We start from the raw sequence: 20,326 nt of genomic DNA on the forward strand, positions 1-20,326 counted from the left end.
TATATATATATATATATATATATATATATACAGTCCATTTACCGTTGTTAAATGGTCGCAGTTTTAAACACGTGGTTAACGAGAACTGCTTGGTTAAGGTTAGACAACACAACTACTTGGATACGTTTAGGAAAAGACCATGGTTTGGGTTAAAAAGGTACATTTCTTCGGGACACAAACAGTGGGCTCCTGGGTCAACGTCCTGTGTTTGTTTGACCCATCCATCCACCCCCACCCTGACTTCCTCCTTTGCTCCCGTTTTCGTAATAAGATGCTTTCACAGAAATCCCTATTTGGCCGTTTTTTTTATGAGAAGTCTGGCCAATTCAGGCTGTGTGTACATTTTTAAAAAGAAATCACAAATAGGCCGATTTAGCTTTGTTAATAATATGTTGGACTCATGTTTATGTATATTTTCATACATATTAACTTTTGAAGAAAAGAAAAAAACCCTGTTAAAGATATCTGCTATAGAGTAAACTTATTGCTTTAGAATCACACTGACTGGAAATCTTCTGGATACCTTGTGTACCATAGTATGCACATACTGTATGTGTGTTTGTTTCCGCTGCACAATAAGAAGATTGAACTCTACTAAAGGCGGAGCACCATTAGTAAAGGGTTTCAGACCATAGACTGTATATTAACGGACAGCGCATGTGTGACGTCACCCATTGGTTTGTAGAGATCTGTTATCCGCTGTCGAGTTTGCGCCACAGGCGCAGCCATCCTGGTTGCGGATGTGACGATTTTAGACGAGAGGGAGGAGTGAGGGAGGAGCTGCTTACACTCTACGTTACGTTACACACTTTCACTGGCAATCACATCATAGCCATGCCCTAAAACACCCCCTCCTTTATCGCCCATTTTAAAATCAATGAGACCATAATTCAAAAAATGAACATCATTCTGTGTTGCAGAAGACTGAAAACTAGCGATTGAGACCATGAACACATTATGAAAATGTTTACTGAGGTAATAAATCAAGTGAGAAGTGGGTCTCTTTCTCATAGACTTCTACAGAAACCGACCTCCTTTTGCAACCGCACGTGTCGCCCCATGCTGGAATTCAGATAGAATGCAGGTTTAAGGCACTTTTTTTAAGGCATTTGCAGCACTTCGTCGAACCAGATGCGTTGTCCATTAATAATAACAGTCTATGTTCCAGACAAGAAGCCATGACTGTAAACAGGAAGTAGTTTGACATTTACATGGTGCAGAGGAAGGTAATCAGCCATGTCCAGGTATTCAAGGTCTTCACTCATAAGGCCACTACTGTTACTGAATTTGTAGATTAAGTTTTTTCTTATTCGTCCAATCAGACCGTTTACATAATCATCACCCATTTTTGAAATCTTAAGAAAACTTTGAATTGCTTAACCCTAAACTGAACCAAATTGGTTTTACTGTCCCAAACATAAGTAAACAGAAATGCTACTACATTGCACATATCTGTACATGTTGTTCATTCATTGTTCTTGCACTTTTCAGCTTTTTTTTGCACTTCTGGTTGGACGCAAACTGCATTTTGTTGTCTTTGTACTCTGCACAATGAGAATAAAGTTGAATCAAATCTAATCTAATAAGTAAAATAATGTGGCTGAAGAGACTTTCATAATATGAACAATATCCAAATCACAACATTCTGACAGAATGAATTTCATTTAAATGACAAATGTTCATCTAATTTGTGCCACACGCCTATTTATTATAAAACTAACTCAATGCATAATCAAAATGTATTTGCTTTGCAAATTGCATGAGGTGTTTGTGTAGTGTTGGCCAGCTCTCGGATGTGAACATGAAGGACTGACTGAACATGGAACTCTCTTTGGATCGAAAAACGTAACACAAATAGGGAAATGTATTTGGTTAATTCAGCCAAACTTGTTGCTCCAGAGACTTGCAAACCAAAGTGAAACCTTAGAAGAGTTTATTTTGTCACATTATTTTCCATCCATTTTCCAATTACAGCCAACCCACATTTCTCAAATATGAACACAAACAAAACTATTCTCTGCACAAAATGTAAAAATGATCCCTGTCAGACAGATTTAGAAGCATCACAACTACACTTCTGGGAAAATCCTGCTTTTAATTTGTCGTTATATGACTGCTGAGAAAATGTCCTTTGTTTTAATCCCAATATCTTGGGTGTTTCTTTTTTTTTTTTTTTTTTTTTTTTGATAATTATTACGGAAAGCCCCAGAGTTATTGCACGACTCAAAAAAAAAAAAAGAAGCCCTGCCTGACTCTCTGATGTTCTTTGTGTGTCACAGTAAATTAGAATGGAAACAAGGCTGTTTGGTGTCAACAGAGAAGAATGTCTAATGCAGATGTAGAAGTATTTTTTTTTTTTTTAATACTTTGCTTGAACTGCCGCTTCTCTGCGGCTCCATCCTCTAGAGGAAATGTTTGGAAAAATCTACTGTTGCTCTGTTTTCAACCAATGGTGGCCACAAGTAACGGTGTGGTAAATATAACTGGTTTCACTGTACAAGATACACAATTTTGTTCTACTGTTTCATGTACAAAAAAAAAAAAAAAAGGATTGTCTGTAGGACTAATGCAGAACAGATGCAGGATAAATCCTTGAAGAGAGACTTCTGTTTTTTTGCTCCCACTGTATTCATAAATATTACAGGATATATCCTTCACATATAGAGAGACCTCTTACAGTGGTTACAACTGTGGATTTTGATTTTCTCAGCACAAATAAATTTGTCATTTTCATTTCCAGCCATGTAGGTAAATACCATTGGTGTGGGAGTGAATATTTCTGGGTTTGCTGATGTCACTGGTAGAGCTAAGTGTAACATGTAACCCATTAAAGACCCATACAGATCTACAAGAGATCTTTACACTTATAGATTTCCTTTTGAAGGCAGGTTTACACACACAATACACATACATTTTGGATGAACAACAAAAAAAAGAACAGTGGAAATGCAATGCTCCAATGCTTTTATATTGTAATCATCTTTAAAGGAGTAGTTTAACATTTGGGGAAATGCGTTTATTCACACTGAGAGTGTGACTGTCATTGTCACTGTCATGTCTGTGGGATAAGTACGGAGCTGGAGGCGATTAACATAGTTTAGCACAAACACAAAGGGTGATAAATGGATCGGTCTATAATTAACACCTTTAATTGAATTGGTCCACAACCAAAAATTATTCTCTCTACATTTCTGTTTGGGTACACATTAAACAAGACGATACAACATGTTAGTTAGTAGGTATTAGAGGTGCTGGTAGGCAGACTTTTTTATTTTGAAGAAAAAAAGGCCAGCTGTTCCGTATTTAGAATGGTATCAATCTCATCTAACTCTCAGCAAGAAAGCAAACACATTTCCTAAAATGTCAAACTATTCCTTTAATAAAAGAAACATAAAAAAAAACACAGTCCTTTCTGTACAACATTTACATTTTTTGGCTTTTAATAAGTAGTGTTCCTTCTATACAGCTAAGACATTAAACCCAGTGCAAAGAGAATTTTTCATAGTCTCAATTTCTCCTTCATATGCTGCCAAGAGGCATAGCATCTATATATACAGTCAAAGGCTACATCAAAACCAGATTTCCAGAAATAATAAAACTTACCGCATGAACAATTATCCTTAAATGTTTTAATAAAATTAAGAATGGAACAATTTGTAATTGTAACCAAACGGTTAACCAATATCTACGTTGCTTTGCACGAACTTGCAAATACGCAGACCTTATAGACATGATGATTTTTGAAGTATAAAGTGAAGCTTTAGACTTGTTCCAATAGCACTACATTTGCAGAAGCCAATCTTCTGTTATTTGTAGAACTAAATTACACTTTTTAACTTAAAAAAAAAGACATTTTGTTTAAACAAGCGATGTGCTTGTTATACCAGAGAGGCTTACTGGTCATAAAGAATGATCTTTGATTCATCAACATATCCGTGTTTGCCAGGAAGCAAAGCAACTTAAAACTTGCATATTTTGGCAGGGAGTTTGACATGAGGCCCTGTCATGGACTGAGACAGAGAGGGAACAGCATGTATCACGGTCAGAAAAAAAAAACCCGACCGGGCTTGTAAAACATCCTTACAGTTTGTGGGAGACATCAGTGGTCTGCTCGGGGCTGTGGCCAAGGCTTTCCCGACAACACTGCTGAGATATACATGTGGAGGCTGGATCAAGTCTCTCCTATTCAGTCTTTCTCTCTCTGTCCATCTCCCAAATTTCTCATTGTTCTTCATGTTCCCATTTAATGGACAGAATGGATTAAATTAAATTTATAAAGTTCAGTTGAGATGAATATTTGTCTGGTCCTGAGATTAAAGGTAAAAAAATGATACGAGATGGTCTTAAAATTCAGATTTGTCATAGTCGTGGATTTTTCTGTTGACCAGAGTACGCACAGTGCAATTAAAGAAATAATTTTGCTTGCGTAATCTTCCTATAGCATGTACTGTCTGTCACCAGAAAGGGTCAGAGTGCAGAGAAACGAAACCCATGGAACAGGTAGAAGCAGATAGGCAATTTAACTTGTTGATTTCCTACATCCCTGAATCCTTCCGACTATGTAGCCACCAGAACAGCTTCCAGGTCATAAATCTTTCCAGCTATTGATAAAGAAAAACACAAAACCGAGCACCCTTGATGAGTTGGTGAAAACACACAATGCTATTTTAAGGTGCCTTCTGTTTGTCTGCCTGGCATACTTAGGCCTATTTATTTCTTTTCCTTTTTTCTTTTCCCGAGAAGCACCTTGAGTGGCTAAAGTCAAAATATTACAACCTCTGATCTTTCTGTGATACTGTATTCATTTGGATTAAAGGCAGCTACACACCGGGCCAATAATCGGCCGTTGGACAGTCTGGCGAGGTCAGTGACTCGAGTCTGTTCGGTGTGTTCCGTGCCGTCGTCCGTTGGAGGAGCTGTCGGCCTTCATTTTGGCCGACCTGACATGCTCAAACGGAGACAGGGCACTCGGGACTCACCCGGAAATGGCAAGCGGGATGACCGTGACTAAGCCTCTCAAAATCTGATAAAAATCTTTTAAACTGACCTTGGTCGATCTGAAATGAAGACAGATTCAGCAACTGCACGGCTTATTTCTCGCATAAAATGTTTTCAGAAACACATTTCGGTGAACTCTTTTAGTACAATATGAGATTGTATTCTGAATGAGTCGCCATTAATAGCTGCTGTTATGGAGACATATTACGTCTTGTCGCTTTGGTGTGTTCCGAGGCACTTTTTTGGCCAACTCAGGGAGACTGATCAGTCCAACTGCCTTTTCTGCCAACGGTCGGCCGTCTGGTTGGTCTGTAACGGCCTTAACACGCACTCATCTTGACAAAGAGCATCAAGCTGGGAGGTATGCAACAGAAATGGTGAGTTTCTTCTCATTTGCTATGCTAGCTAAGTGACTGACAGTAGCTAATTTTGCAGTTGATCAGCAGAAGGCCAAAGCCCCCTGCTAGAACTTCTGCCTAAAAGTTGCCATGAACTAGTAATCCATGCATATCTAATTTCCCATGCTAGCAAGTTAACACAGTCTAAACTAGTCACACTAGCCTGTAGCTATCAATGAATGCTGCTTAGCTAGCCAGACAATCATTCAAGATCATATTCAGGGATGCATTAATCAATCTAAACGAAGCATTTAGCATTTTACATTTTTTTTTAATTTGACAAAATTGCTTTCTTTGCCAGTTAAGTTTTTATTTTTCCAGTTCGCACATTTGTTTTGTCTCTACCAAGCTCTAGCTCCAGTAAAAGTTGGTATGATAAAAAACATGTGTTTTCTTTTTTAGAATGAAGAAAAGCTTTTAAATTGAGAGTTGGTTTCTGTGAGAGACAAGCAAGGCATGACAATGGCTAAGAATATGAGCCAAAACTAATGTTCCCAACATATTTCCTCCAGATCATGTAACAATGGTTCAAATGAACCAAACCAAACTGTGCAGAATGCAAGGAGGTACACATCGAGAGATGAGATCATGGAGTAATTATCCAGTGATACAGGCACTGTAGTAGACAGCACTGCTGGCATCAGAAAGAGCAGATATAAGAGGGCTGCTCCCTTCATCACAGCCACCAGCACCACTCAAAATGCTACTGACATCCCTGTTCATAATACTGCTATTCATGTTACTACCTACACTACTGCTACTGCGCCCACTCAAGACTTTGGACCCACAGCCCCCACCACGCCCGTAGGCCTCCTCTCGATTCCTTTCGATATTTACATACTGGTCAAACTCATGCCTGTCCACCTCAGACCAGAACTCAGCAGAAGAAGACCCCAAATGGCAGGAGGACTCTGGATTTGAAGGGTCTAAGTGCAACGGAGGAGGGAAGGTAGATGTGGGGATGGAGGAGGATGAGCAGGAAGAAGGAGAAGTTTCAGGAGGAGGTGAAAGCTGCCCCAGCTGAGAGGGCATGTAATACGCAGCATTTGGAGCGCTGTTCCCATACATTTGGCTGAAGTAGCCGACAGGAGCAGTGGATTGATGTGGCGTCAGGTGGGATTTTATTGGCTCAGGGAGGCTGATGGAGGGCTGGGGGTAGGACACAGGGGAGGAGCAGTCGGACAGAGGTGGTGGGCACTTTACAGGACTCCGCAAGGCAATGTGGTGACCAGAGGTGTGATTTAACCTAGAGCTCATGCTCGACGTCATATTTGACTCAACAGAACTCGTTCTAGAATCAACTCTGGAACTTCTGCCTGGACTCAAATTGGAGTTCAAACAGTTGCTTGAACTGGCACCAACACTCATTCCTGAACTGTGTGTTGCTGCACCATTTATGGAGCTGTGGTGACTGTGGTTGTTGTAATTATGGCTGTAATGCTGGTTAGGATGGTGAAGGTGGTGGTGGTAGCCACTCCAACCTCCCAAACCTGCCTCTTCTTGCATATGTTGGGGGAAAAACACAGATTCCCCAGCTCCATCTTCCAGAACATCCAGTGGGGACATCTCCGGAGTGGGCAGGCCATAGCTCTCCAGCTCTAGGTGTCCTGGGGCCTGGAGGTCCCTGAAGTGCCCGAGAGAGTGCAGAAGATGATGGGAGTGATGGTGATGTGAAGGGTGGGCGCCTAGATTACCATAAGCAGAACCTCCAGAGACACTTTCTGCACCCAAGGGGCTGATACCAGGTCCTAATCCAAGGCCTGGTGCCCCGCCATGGGCTAAACTGTGAAGCAGAAGCCCCGGTTCAACCCGCTTGAGTTTTTTGGTGGTCTTTTTGCGACGGGGCCTGTACTTGTAGTTTGGGTGATCCTGGAGGTGCTGGACACGGAGACGTTCTGCTTCCTCCACAAATGGCCGCTTGTCTGTAGCACTCAGGGCCTTCCATGACTGACCTGAAAGGTATGAAAAAAGACACAATTACAAAATAATGAACACTATTTTCATCATTTTAGGGCCTTGAAAAAGGTAAAACTGGTATTCAAGAAAAGGATTGCTAATAATCTCAATGACAATCATGATCTAAATCAAAGTCATCATCAACATCATAATCAGACAGCAGATTCCAGGGCTGCAACTAAAGATTATTTTATTATGGATAGTTGTTTTCTTGATTATTAATTAAGTGTTTGGGCCAACAAACCCAAAGGTATTTAGTTTACTATCATAGAAGACAAAAAAAATGATGACATTTCTGCGTATAACTTAATGGAGAAATTGATTATCACAATCAATCAACCAATTGTTGGTGTTGTTGGCACTAAATTTAACCCTAAATGTATTGTTATTATTGTATTATTATAATGTCAGTGTACACATTTAAGGTTCTGCTGTGGCGCCAGGATGCAAGAACATCCTGGTGATCCCCCTGTTGGCTGGTTGGGTCTAATTTAATCATGCAGCAGTGATGGAAAAAACTAAAACAACAATGACACAATGTTGCTCACATTGATAGCTGTTTTACAGACTATAAGACGTTCCACACAACATTATTTTTTAGCGGTTCGTAATGTCATTTGGTCTAAAAGCTGCTCAGACACAAAGTGCCATGATTCATAGTAGGGCTGGGCAATATATTGATATTATATTGATAATGTGATATGAGACTAGATATCGTCTTAGATTTGGGATATCGCAATTTTCTGAGGTTACCAGACTGTTCTAGCTGTTCTAATGTTTGCCTTTACCGACTTAGTCATTATATCCACATTACTGATTATTATTTATCTAAAATCTCATCGTGATAATAGTTTGTGAAGGCACCAATAGCCAACCCTACAATATTGTCGAAATATCGACATTGAGGTTTGGTCAACAATCGTGAATCATGATAATTGATTTTCTCCATATCACTCAACCCTAATTCGTAGCCATTTATCTGATGTATTTATACATTGTGTTAAGTAATAACTTCCCAGTTTGTCTTATGTAGACAGTCTTATGTAGGTAGACACCAGTAGCTCTTAGTAGAGAGTTAAGACGCACTTTATGGTTTGAATTTGAAAATCTCAAGCTGCAGATGAGCTCAGCAGATTCTGATTGCACTGACAAGCAAGTGTGAATATTGTTTTGTTGTGTTACATTGTATTAATTTGAAGCAGATTAATATTAAAAAGAGCCTGTTGCTCTCTTGAGTAACAGAAAAAACTAGCCCGTCAAAACTGCTACACGCAATCTTTTTTACTTTGTTGTACTTTTCAACATCAACATGAAGATGTTCAGTACATTGACACCTGAAAAAGATTTGGTCCATGGTGTTCCATTTCACTTTAACTCTAACATGCATTAAAATCAGTAAACATTTGCATCAGTTTAGTTAGTTTGCATCAGTCCTGTCTTACACAATCATGGCAAAACTAACAATGCGCTGTAAACCCTGACCCCATTGCCTCATCTTACATTTAGTCTCAATTAGACATACCTGCTTAAATAAAGTATATAATATATAATACTCCACCCAAAACACGTTTTTATCAAATCCTCACCCCCCGCACAGTGGACATAAAAAGTATGCAGTTTCCACAGTGGAGGAGAACAGCGGTTGTGGTCCTAGTCGATTCCTGTTGGTCACAGTGGATTCCATATTTTGACAAAATTATGAAGTTTGAAACATAATGAGCATGGTGGTCAGCGGAGAAGAAATTTATGCCGTAGGAGTGGATCAGGAAGTGTCTATAGACATTTCTGTCCTCTTACTCTGTCACTGAGGAATCTACAAACGCTTTACACAGTGTGTGATGCTCAAAGATCACTTCAATGTTGAAATCCAGGCTTTAAAGATATTATAATAATCTCAATGGAAGTTATTTTAGATAAGAAGCGAAACTTGTGAAACTGTACATTTGTTCTTCAGCCAATTAATGATTTACAAAAAAAAGTGAAGCTATTAACACTTAAAACCCCAAACAAAAACAAGCTTGATGACAAAAGTATACACATATAAATATCACGGGACCAAAAGTGATACCAAAAGTATCACCTTTAAGTCATATTTAGATGATGGATGATTGGTGACAGTATTGTCAGAAGAAGAATGTAATTGTGAAGTCATACTGTATATACATATGTATTTGTGTTCATCGGACATTTGAAAAATATATGATGCTCTTGCTGTTAGTTCCATTAGCACTATTGGGACTACAATGGGTGGGGTGTGTCGCACTGAGCAATAAATGCTGGTAAAAGAAAAACTGCTCAAATTATAACTTGTAATTGCATACCCAAACGTCCCTTTATAAAACTTGGGTTTGAGATGTTGGTTTAGGCAATCTAAACTGGTCCGGACCCAGTTTCCCAGAACCACCTTAAGACTGAGATGATCTTAGAATGGGTCAAAGATCCTCTAAGCCTGAAAATGCATTTGGGTAACTGGGTCCTGATTTAGGTATCCCACCTAATTGGATTTCACCAGTCTGGTTTCCCTGGAAGGTTTTGATACACTGCATTCAGTTTCAGTTACAGTTTTTATTTCCCCGATTGGAGTTTTTGTTCCCTGGCTTACCGAGCATCTTGCTGAGCACAGCGTTGTGCAGGTCAGGGTTCTGCACGGCCAGTCGCTTCCTCTCGTCTTTGGCCCAGACCATGAAGGCGTTCATGGGCCTGCGGATCCTCTGCTCACCCCCTACAGCCTTCCCATCGGCCGTGCCTGCCGACACACTTCCTGCCTGGGTCAGGTCCGGACTCTGTCCCCCTGAACTGGGTGTCAGAGAAATCCTCGCTTCTGTTCTCCTCATCTTCCCGCTTCCAAGGCCATCGGGAGAACCGCAGTCCCCTGAGAGGTTCTGCTCAAAACCTATTTCAGAATCAGAAGCAGGGCTCGGGGTCCCGGACGCCCAGGGGCCCCCGAGAGACATCCGGTTGGCATGCAGAAGAGTCTCTCTGGACAAGCTGGGATCGGTTAAATTCATTCCAGAACCGGGCTTGGATTCAACTTTTTAGTCCAAGTGAAATCCTGCAAACGTCTGTCTCAGTTTGTTGGGTTGCAAAGTTCTGGAAAAAATTTGCAGCTTAAAATGTTTCGGTTGACGAAGTGAAAGATCAAGAGAGGAATTTGATGGATTTGGAGCACAAATCCCAAAGCAAAGCATCGAGATCTGAGAGGAAGTGGAAGACGAGAAAGAAAGAGAAAACAAACAAGTTGTGGTGCAGGATATTCCCCCTGTAAATGATCCACAATGACTCTGCCTCTTTCTTTTCTTCACTCTTTTTTTTTCTCTCTCTCAAAAGACAACAGTTTGTGTTTGGAGTGTGTGGTTTTTCCAAAGCTTGATTCCCCTCCGTCACACGGGCCGCCCGACTCACCGTCTCTATCTGTCTGCCCTCTTTCAAAGTTTTGAAACTTGTGGCCAGATTTAACCGACCCACGCTGACTATATACCCCGCCCTGACCAATCACATAAATATATAAATATATAATTTAACCAATGAGATGCCAGGCGGGCCGAAAGGAAGGGACGAGTGTGTGAGGGAGACAGAGCAAAGGAGGGAGGGGGGCAGGTCCAAGCACTGCCTCCCCCTCTTTCCTCCTCAGCGACCGCCACCCTTTCCTCCCCCCTGTAGCTTCACACACACACACACACACACACACACACACACACACACACACACACACACACACACACACACATAGTCCGTATGTACAGGGAGATGTAATCAGAGAGGTTCCATTGTTTCTGCCCAACTGAGAATGGAGCTTCTCACACACACGAATACACACATTCAAGGGACACACTCATGCAAACTGTTCTCACACACACACACACACACACACACACACACACGCACACACACACGCACACACACACACACACACACACACACACAGGTATCTGCACGGATACACTCTCTAACGCATTCATGAAACAAGCACACATAAAATTGAGACCAAGACGACATTTATAATTAAGTTTGCACACAAATGAGAGACAAAACATTGACAGACATATATAGTATGTTTTTCTATATGTGTGTGTGTGTGTGTGTGTGTGTGTGTCTGTGTCTGTGTGTGTGTATATATATTTGAGGGCAGGGCAGCGGTAACACAGTTGACCACAGTCTCAACCAAAGTGATTAGTGGCTGAGCTTAACAACAACTTACTGGGAGAGAGAGAGAGAGAGAGAGAGAGAGAGAGAGAGAGAGAGAGAGAGAGAGAGAGAGAGAGGCTGGATAGGGAGTGGGTGGTGCTCCTAATGGGGGTCCAGGCATGTTGAACCCCAACAGTAAAGGTTTCAGTTTTGATTGCTGCAGCATCAGCAGCCAGTTGCTGAGGCACGTAGTTGCATGTAGTGATTAAGCAATTGTATTAGATTATAATATATATAATAATAGATACAGAATTGTAATGATTTATGCTAAACATTCCCTGTTTTCAGTTACTACAATGTCTTTGATTTGTATCACTGTAAGACAAATAGCTTTGACTTTTGGTGTGTTGGTCAGGCAAAACAAGCACATAACAGAAAAGCTGATTCAGATTGTGAAACAGCGGGACATTTTTGATGCATCAGTTAACATACTTGATCACTGTGCTGCTGTTCTGCATCATATGCTGTACTTACCGTGTGCCATTGCATACAAAGTCAAAGGGAAAGACATGGATTAACATGATGTACTTTCTCTAAAAAAAAAGTAAGACACCTCCTCCGTCTGACAGATTATTTCACTGTGATGGTTAAAACATTTGTAAGTCAAAGTTAACCTTTTTATGGTCCAGGAAAAGATCCAGAAAAGATTCAACACTATGACACGTGGTGCTTTCATGTGCTGGTTTAGTGATTTTGAAATCACGACTGTGAAATCACAGCCACAGAGCACTTCTTGCAATGTGGGAGGATGATGGAACAAATATGGGTATAATGAAAAAGTTGATCGGATTTTTGACAGCTCATTGAATTAAATAGGCTGTGTTTGTTGCAACCCTGTATGCATGTATGTTATATATCTTGGTGCAATGATCCGTCTGCTGATACAGCTCCTGTCTATCTCAGTGAATGTGAAAGGAAAAGCTGTCACTTTAAAGTCAGATATTATTTTTAAACTCATCCTTCAACTAAACGACCTCTTTAGATGAATATATTGTATGTGGTGCGTTTGTCTGTCTGCCAAGGACATGCCCCTCTACCCCCTCCCTCCGCCACAATATAATGACCCCCTGCACACACACACACACACACACACACACACATAGAGAGTCTGGGACAACATGGTAAGTGGGAGTAGTTCCTGGTTGGTCGTGCAGGAGGCTCTGAGACGCCGCAACAGTCTCCCCTGGAGCTGGGCGTGGGGAGGAAAGTGTGTGTGTGTGTGTGTGTGTGTGTGTGTGTGTGTGTGTGTGTGTGTGTGTGTGTGTGTGTGTGTGTGTGTGTGTGTGTGTGCCATTGTCATTGTCTGTAAGTGTATCGAGGTGCGTATATTTGTTCACCTAGAAACACAGCTGAGAGTCTCAACCTCCTACTTTTAGCTTCTTTTGGAATCTCTATGCTCCTAATCTATCAGCATGTATTATAGTGTCAAGTAATTAGAGTAAGTTGGTGCAAGAAATGTACATTTGTTCTACAAAGTGTTGTACTCTCTTCTGAATGGGCACCCTGTGTACACAAGACAAGAAAAAGACATTAACATACAAAATTGCACCTGAATCAAAAGATCATATAGTATATTAAAATGGTTTTAAAATGGTAAAAGGATAAAATAGGGCAATAAATACGTACATCTGAATACAACAACACGGGATAAAAGACTATTAGCAGTCATTCAGATCTGGTCACTGCAGCTCAACTCAATCGTGGACATTTAGGAATAATTCAACATTTTGGGGAATATGCTTATTCATTTCCTTTTCCATCCGTGAGATGAGAAGATTAATACTATTCGCATGACATTTAGAGGGACTTGCATTGTGGACATTTCTCGGTGAAAAAACAACACAAAATAGATTGTACCGTTGTGCCTGTACACTGACTTAAAACGAAACCTGTGCTCCCCAACTGAATCTGACAACCTGTGCTGTAGCCATCCACCCAGTGCCGATGTATAAACAGTTTGAGGCAGTTTCAGCATGAGATCCCCCCGCATAAAGTGTTAAAAAAAGGTATCAGACTAGCTGTAACCCCATTGTTTCCAGTCTTTATGCTAACATAGGCTATCCACCTTCCAGCTCCATTCTAAACTCACACACAAGTGTTCGATCTTCTAATCTAAATAAGCATATTCACCAATTCAACTCCTACTAACATATAGCATGCTTACATGCTACGTACAGTGGCACTCATAAGTTTATGAACCCATGCTAAAAGTTGACTAAAAAAAAAATCATCATCATCTTTTGGAAATTGATCTTAATGCCTTAATTAAAAAAATGAGGAAAAATCCAACCTTTAAGGACACCAATTCTCTGTGTGAATGAATAATGTATCATAAATAAATAAATGTTCTTCCTTAAAATACAGGGGGCATAAGTAAGTACACCCCTATGTTAAATTCCCATAGAGACAGGCAGATTTTGTATTTTTAAAGGCCAGTTATTTCATGGATCCAGGATACTATGCATCCTGATAAAGTTCCCTTGGCCTTTGGAATTAAAATACCCCCCCACATCATCACACACCCTTCACCATACCTAGAGACTGGCATGGTTTTATTTCAGTTAACCTAATAGCTGGTTTGATTTGCATTGAGAGATGATTTTATGGAAAGTACCCCATGCCAATCTCTAGGTATGGTGAAGGGTATGTGATGATGTGGGGGGGAGGGGCTGTTTTAATTCCAAAGGCCAAGGGAACTTTATCAGGATGCATAGTATCCTGGATCCATGAAATAACTGGCCTTTAAAAATAAACATCTGCCTGCCTCTATGGGAATTTAACATAGGGGTGTACTTACTTATGCCCCCTGTATTTTAAGAACATTTATTTATTTACAATACATTATTCATTCACAAAGAAAATTGGTGTCCTTAAAGGTTGGATTTTTAATTAAGGCATTAAGATCAATTTCCAAAAGATGATTTCTTTATTCCTCTTTTTAGTCAACTTTAGCATGGGTTCATAAACTTATGAGTGCCACTGTATATGTTAATAGTTAATACAGCATGATAACATGCAAAGGTATTTTGTCATAAACTCAAACAGCACGAGTGGGATTGCTTTCATACAATATGATAAAGTAGTCAAAAGCTACCTAGGAAATAATGACCCCAGCAGAGGAAACATCACATCGCCTGGCATCCACCCCATCTTCAACGCCACCTTATGTTATGTGCTTACATCAGGTTACCATGCAGTTCATTATCACCAGTGTAGAGATGTGTGTGTGTGTGTGTGTGTGTGTGTGTGCGCGTGTGGCTGTGTGCGTGCAAAAGAGAGAGAGAGAGACAGTGTCGTGGCACCACACCTTTGCCACAAAGGAAATTTGGCAGCAACTCCAGACTTTGTGGCGAGAAAGAAAAGAGAGACAGAGAGAGAAAGAGGAGGGAGAACATGGCACGAGGGACATGTTTCCTTGCAACTCCTGATAATACACACACGCACGCACGCACGCACGCACGCACGCACGCACGCACGCACGCACACCATCACACACAAACACAAACAATACACACACACACACACACACACACACATTCTGGACGAGAAGCTAAGACACAATGGCATCGTAATGGGCGTGTTTACTAGTGTGTGTGTGTGTGTGTGTGTGTGTGTGTGTGTGTGTGTGTGTGTGTGTGTGTGTATTGTGTGTGTGTTTATATGTGGGAGAGGTCATGTTCACACACCGTTCTATTTTCGAACGTGCTGAAGGAGGGAAGTGTGTGATGATGGATTGGAGACACACACACACACACACACACACACCGTTAACACAGGTCATTTTGGGAATCCCCCACCTCTATCACCCACTGACACACACAAACACACACACACACACACACTTGCATAATAAACAAACTACACAAAAGAAAAAACAGACGCACGCATCACACAACCAGTTGCACATTATTTGTATGACCTTGACTTTGATTTTCGGTACCATTATATCTTTTATAGCTCAACGGATTCAGACATCTATCTGTGTCACACCACAATTAGGTGTTTTTGGATGTGTGTTAATGGTGGAGGACCTACAACATGCCAAAAGCTACATTCAAGTTTATTTTTTGAGAGTTCTAGTTATTTTATTTGTTTCCAATTTTCAATGGTGTACCCAGCTGACACTGCCTTATTTTCTTATTTGGTAATTATGTTTTTTTTCTCTTCAAGGCTTTGGCATGCTGAGTGGGCTCCAAGAAGAATTTCACGATCCCATGAAACTCATTCAAAAGCCACTGTACAATTCAAAAGATGCTGCTCAATAGAGAAAATAAGTCTGTTTTGCCTCAATTTTGCCTGTGTTAGATGTCTGCATGGTCATTTATGTGTTTATGTGTGATGTTTTATGATCCAAAAATACATTGGCGTAATTGAGAAGTGTTTTTTTCCCTTAAATTTTGCCTTGAACTGGAGGTTTATACAAACCTTTACATGCTGAGTCAGTTTCAGGGTTCTGAAGTGTATGAAAGTCAATCCAATCTCTGGTTGAATCATTTTTTATGAGCAAAAGTGTGAAAACAAGACGTTTTTCTAAACCGCTGTAAAGGCTGATAAACAACTTCATGAATGTTTCCCCTTTTGGAGACACAGAGACAGTGAGAAAACGTCACAGCTTGTTTTGAAGTCTGAATAAGGCTATAACAAAAACTGATTAAGATTGGGTTTATTCATATATTTGTAAGAATTTCACTTGACGTTCAAACTGTTGTGGCTATCTGTCAGATTTACATTTGAAAAGAATATTATGAAAAAATCTGGGTGGGGAAAGTGAAAGAGCAGTGCTTGTCCCTCCCTCATTACCAGCGCTGAGGTGCCCTTGAGCAAGGCCCTTAACCTCTAACTGCACCAGTGGAGCTGCTCAGTGGCCAGCAGATCAGACTGTGGTTGTACTGGGCAGCTTCCAGGTATGAATGTGGAACTGTGTGAATGTGATCAGGGCGTTCCTGCAAAAGAGAGGCTTCCTCTCAGTGAACCTTCCCTGAATAAATAAAGGTATAAAAAAAATAAAAATAATAATAATATTTACCTCCTGGTTATGAAATGGTACTTTAAGCGTGAACGCTTATGGTGACATACAGTGTGGATATTGTTCTTCAGAATGCAGACGGGTGACATATTATGGGAAAAACTTTATTAAGGGAGTAAAGAAATGTACCACATGCAGATGCTTTCATACAGAGCAGGAGAGGGTCATTGAATGGATGATCACATTCAGAAAAAGCTACACGATGATGGAACGTGGTGACGTGGCTCAAAAGAAAGAGTACAATAAGATAAGTATGTGAAATACCTATGTATGTATTGAATCAACAGTGCCATAAATATAGCACCTAAGGAGGAGGTTAGTGGAGAACTTTTGGATCAGTGTCTGATCTTTTTCCAACTTTTAAACTTTTGATGTTTTAACAGAATCAACCCCTCCTGACCTTAACTTTACAGATGTCGTTGGAGGTGAAAGAAAAGGAGGAGGACGAATTGCCACCTCATGTAATGATGCTTTCTTGCGCAAACTGTGAGTAACCCAGAGACAGTCAGCATCCGGTTGCACCGTCAGCTATCTGTCGGTCTCTGTCTGTCTCTCTGTCGGCCTATTCTTTGCCCCGCAGCAGAGCTTATCATTTCTTATCCTGTAATTAATGCACTGTAGCACCGCAGGACAATATACGACCTTTCCCACCAAACACAACGCCTCTGTTCTCTAGGCGAACACTTGTTTTCGTCTCCCATCTCTTATGTCCTGTTGTCTTCTCTTTTTTTTCACTTCGCCCCTGTCATTTTCCATCTTTCTTCTGCAGACTCTCACACAAATCTTTCATTTTTTATCACTTTTGTTGTTTTTTTTAGATCTTAAATCTCTCCTTTACACTTCATTCCTCCCCACTCATCTTCTCTGGCCTCTCTCTCTGTTCCAAAGAAGCATAATCTGTTTCCATTTAATACTCATGTCTTAGGAAAATCAGGAAACTGCTGTTTCTCAGGATTAGACGTGCTTGCGCAGACGTACAGGAAGCTAGCAGCAAGTGTCAGGGAGATAGAGCAGAGATGCTTTATGGGAAAGTGACCTGTGGGCCATGTGATGTCATGATCAGGATTGTATGAGCCATCTTATATTGCAGGTAGATCAGTGACTCAGCGGTTAGTTTTGTGACCTTAAAGACAGAAAGGTCCTGGGTTTACATTTTGGCCCTGGGCCTTTTTGGAGCTCACAGGGTTTCACATGTCGTTTACATCTTTTCACATTTGAAAAGAGACAAAGCTGCATAATTTCAAATAGAATGTGTGTGCGTAAAGAGAAGAGAGAAGTGAAGAGAGTAAAAAATCAACCAACCAGAACACGCCATACAAACACTGCTAAAATCATGGCATCTTACTCTCACTCATCTTCTAGCAATAGCAGTTTGTACAGTAAGTTATACAATCTCAGATCAAATCAAATATAGAATATTTCTTCTGTATCAAAAGTAGTGGCGTTGATTGTTTACTACAACACATGGTTACAGTAAAAACAAGGACTAAACTAGAACTAATGTGTAAGTGAAGCAGACAAAACCCATGAAAAAGATGTTATTTTAAGCCAGGCATTGATACATTGTTTTTATTTTAACATCACTAAGGCATGGAATGCCCTTACACCATTATTAGACCCTAGCGTGTTCCAATCCGTCACACACATATTTGCTGTGTGCCCTTGAAAATGTAAAGCACCACTCACATGCTGAATGATGAAGACGTGTAGCGACTTTGCTGATCCTAGAACCCATCGGCCATCGGTCTGACCTATTGGCATTTAGGGCAACGGCCAATATTTCTGGGGCTCCTGGTGAATCCGTATAACACGTATCTGGGCCAAGACTTCTTCTTGCGTGTGTCAGCTGCCATTAGCAGCTTGAGAAATGAGAATGGAGTTGTCTCTATAAACAGATATTTGCATATGAATGCAGAATAAAATAAAAAGCTAATAAAAAGTGTCATCAAACGACTCAACTGCTCTCCACATGGACTGTTTACCTGCATGCTACCAAAGGGCGCTCAAACGTGATTGGTCAATACTACTTGGTCTACAAACGGACTACAAACGGACTACAAATGGAAACCGGAATGCTTCTGAAGCCAAAATCTTTGTCCTGTTGCCTACAGATTCTTCATTCACATGCAGATATCTATTAGCCTGTAAAAGACGGCGAGTGAAACAACACAAAAAGAGCCTATAGTTTCAACGGTAAGGTTCAACCAATACAGTTATAAGGGAGGTGACCTGTGGAAAGTTTTAACAAAGTTTCCATCTACAAGTATGACAAAGTTATAGGACTGTTTTAGCTTCCTGACAATCATTTCCCAATATTCTCTATGGGAACAAAAATGTAAGGCATTCTTGCCTATGTCACTGCCAATGTCATAGCATACAATTCCTCCTGATTATAAGTGTATGTGGCGGTAAAAATATGGTGGCAACAGTAAAAACATAAAGCGGTCAAAGTATGGGGTTATGTATAGTAAATGCTGTAAAAGTGTACGGTTGGGAAATAAAATAAAATATTATGGACTCACATACTTGTGTCAGTCATGGTGCCTGCTGGCACTCTGAGACATTTACACACATATGATTAGAATTTGGAGATGGACAGACAGGAAGTGTTAGCTCACCAACAGCTTTAAATTACAACCGTCTGCTGAGCTGTTTACTCATACATTAGAACAGCTTTATGAAGGGTAGTCCTGCTTTAGCAACCGCACCAGCCACATGAGCTCCAGTTCAGTCAGCCCCTGTCGAACTGCGCCACTCCGCCTAATAACAGGTTAAAGGTTAAAGATTCAGATCGCTGCGCTGTCTGGGAAAATCTGACTGTGTGAAGAAATAATTAACACTCGTCTTTCCTTCATGACCACTGCAGAGGCCAAAGTTATCACAGTGATGCGTCCCAGTGGTTAGCCTGGCAATCCATTCAAAGAATATGTGGAATTAGAGTCTTGCCGACCTGCAAACGAGAACAGGGTTTTGATCATTCATCCATTATCTATACCGGCTTATGCCTACAGACAAACAACCATTCAGAGACATTCACATTTGTGGGCAATTTCTCATATTTTGTTCAGAGCGCCTGAGGACACAGAAAGTCAACTGGTGGATTTAATTTGTCTTTGATCACAAATGGCTCAAACTAACTAGTTTGTACACAGTGTGGTTCGACCCCGTCTAAAGGCTAAAGTGTTTAAACCTTTTCCTCAAAGGTCACATGTGGTCTCTCTTTAAGTTTTCCCTTGAGGTGGATTGTGACAAAGTTTCTTTCAAATCATCTTGTGACAGCGTAGGCTGAACAGTGCTGATAAGTAGCAACCGCGTACGACCACATCTGTTATAAAGTATTTTAACTAGGGCTGTTAAAATGAATGCGGATTAATCCATTCCATATTGACGTTTGCATACAGACGACAATCTGGTGCCACTGATATGTCTGCGCTTCTCTCTGATGCTCTGAAACAGACGATACAGGAAACACAAACACCACTGCACGTGACGCTAGTTAACACTATACTCGACAGCAGCTAACGTTAGCCTACCGCTAGCTAGTAGCTGGATTGAACACGGTTAAAATGCTGACAGCTAACGCTAAACGGTGTAAAGTTTGACTGTTTTACTGTAGTGGATTCAACACCGGGATGTAACAATCTGCAGCTGCCATCCGAGAAACAACACAGACGGTGCGTTCAATGAAACTGGTAAACTACAGACTCGTGGTGCATTTGAAGTTATTGTAAATGTCCTTTTCCTATCTGGTTGTTGTTTTTGT

At 40.7% G+C, this 20,326-nt stretch overlaps 1 protein-coding gene across 1 annotated transcript; it reads right to left on the minus strand.

Annotated features, from left to right (window-relative positions):
- Window positions 1-3,625: 3,625 nt before the first annotated feature.
- On the minus strand, window positions 3,626-10,781 carry sox18 (SRY-box transcription factor 18). Its single transcript, XM_078255904.1, has 2 exons — window positions 9,955-10,781; window positions 3,626-7,348 (listed from the first exon to the last, which is right to left on the minus strand). Exons 1-2 carry the CDS (start codon window positions 10,358-10,360, stop codon window positions 5,994-5,996), a joined length of 1,761 nt encoding a protein of 586 aa, XP_078112030.1. The 5' UTR covers window positions 10,361-10,781; the 3' UTR covers window positions 3,626-5,993.
- Window positions 10,782-20,326: the final 9,545 nt, after the last annotated feature.

The sequence above is a fragment of the Sander vitreus genome, chromosome 7, assembly GCF_031162955.1.
Source record: "Sander vitreus isolate 19-12246 chromosome 7, sanVit1, whole genome shotgun sequence".
Classification (NCBI taxonomy): Eukaryota; Metazoa; Chordata; class Actinopteri; order Perciformes; family Percidae; genus Sander; species Sander vitreus.

What these genes read in the sequence shown, in the direction of transcription:
- sox18 (XM_078255904.1), bottom strand. Translation starts at nt 10,360, where the DNA reads ATGAATTTAACCGATCCCAGCTTGTCCAGAGAGACTCTTCTGCATGCC. An exon ending in TGTGCTCAGCAAGATGCTCG is followed by an intron (nt 7,349 to 9,954) that starts GTAAGCCAGGGA and finishes CATACCTTTCAG; the next exon opens with GTCAGTCATGGAAGGCCCTG.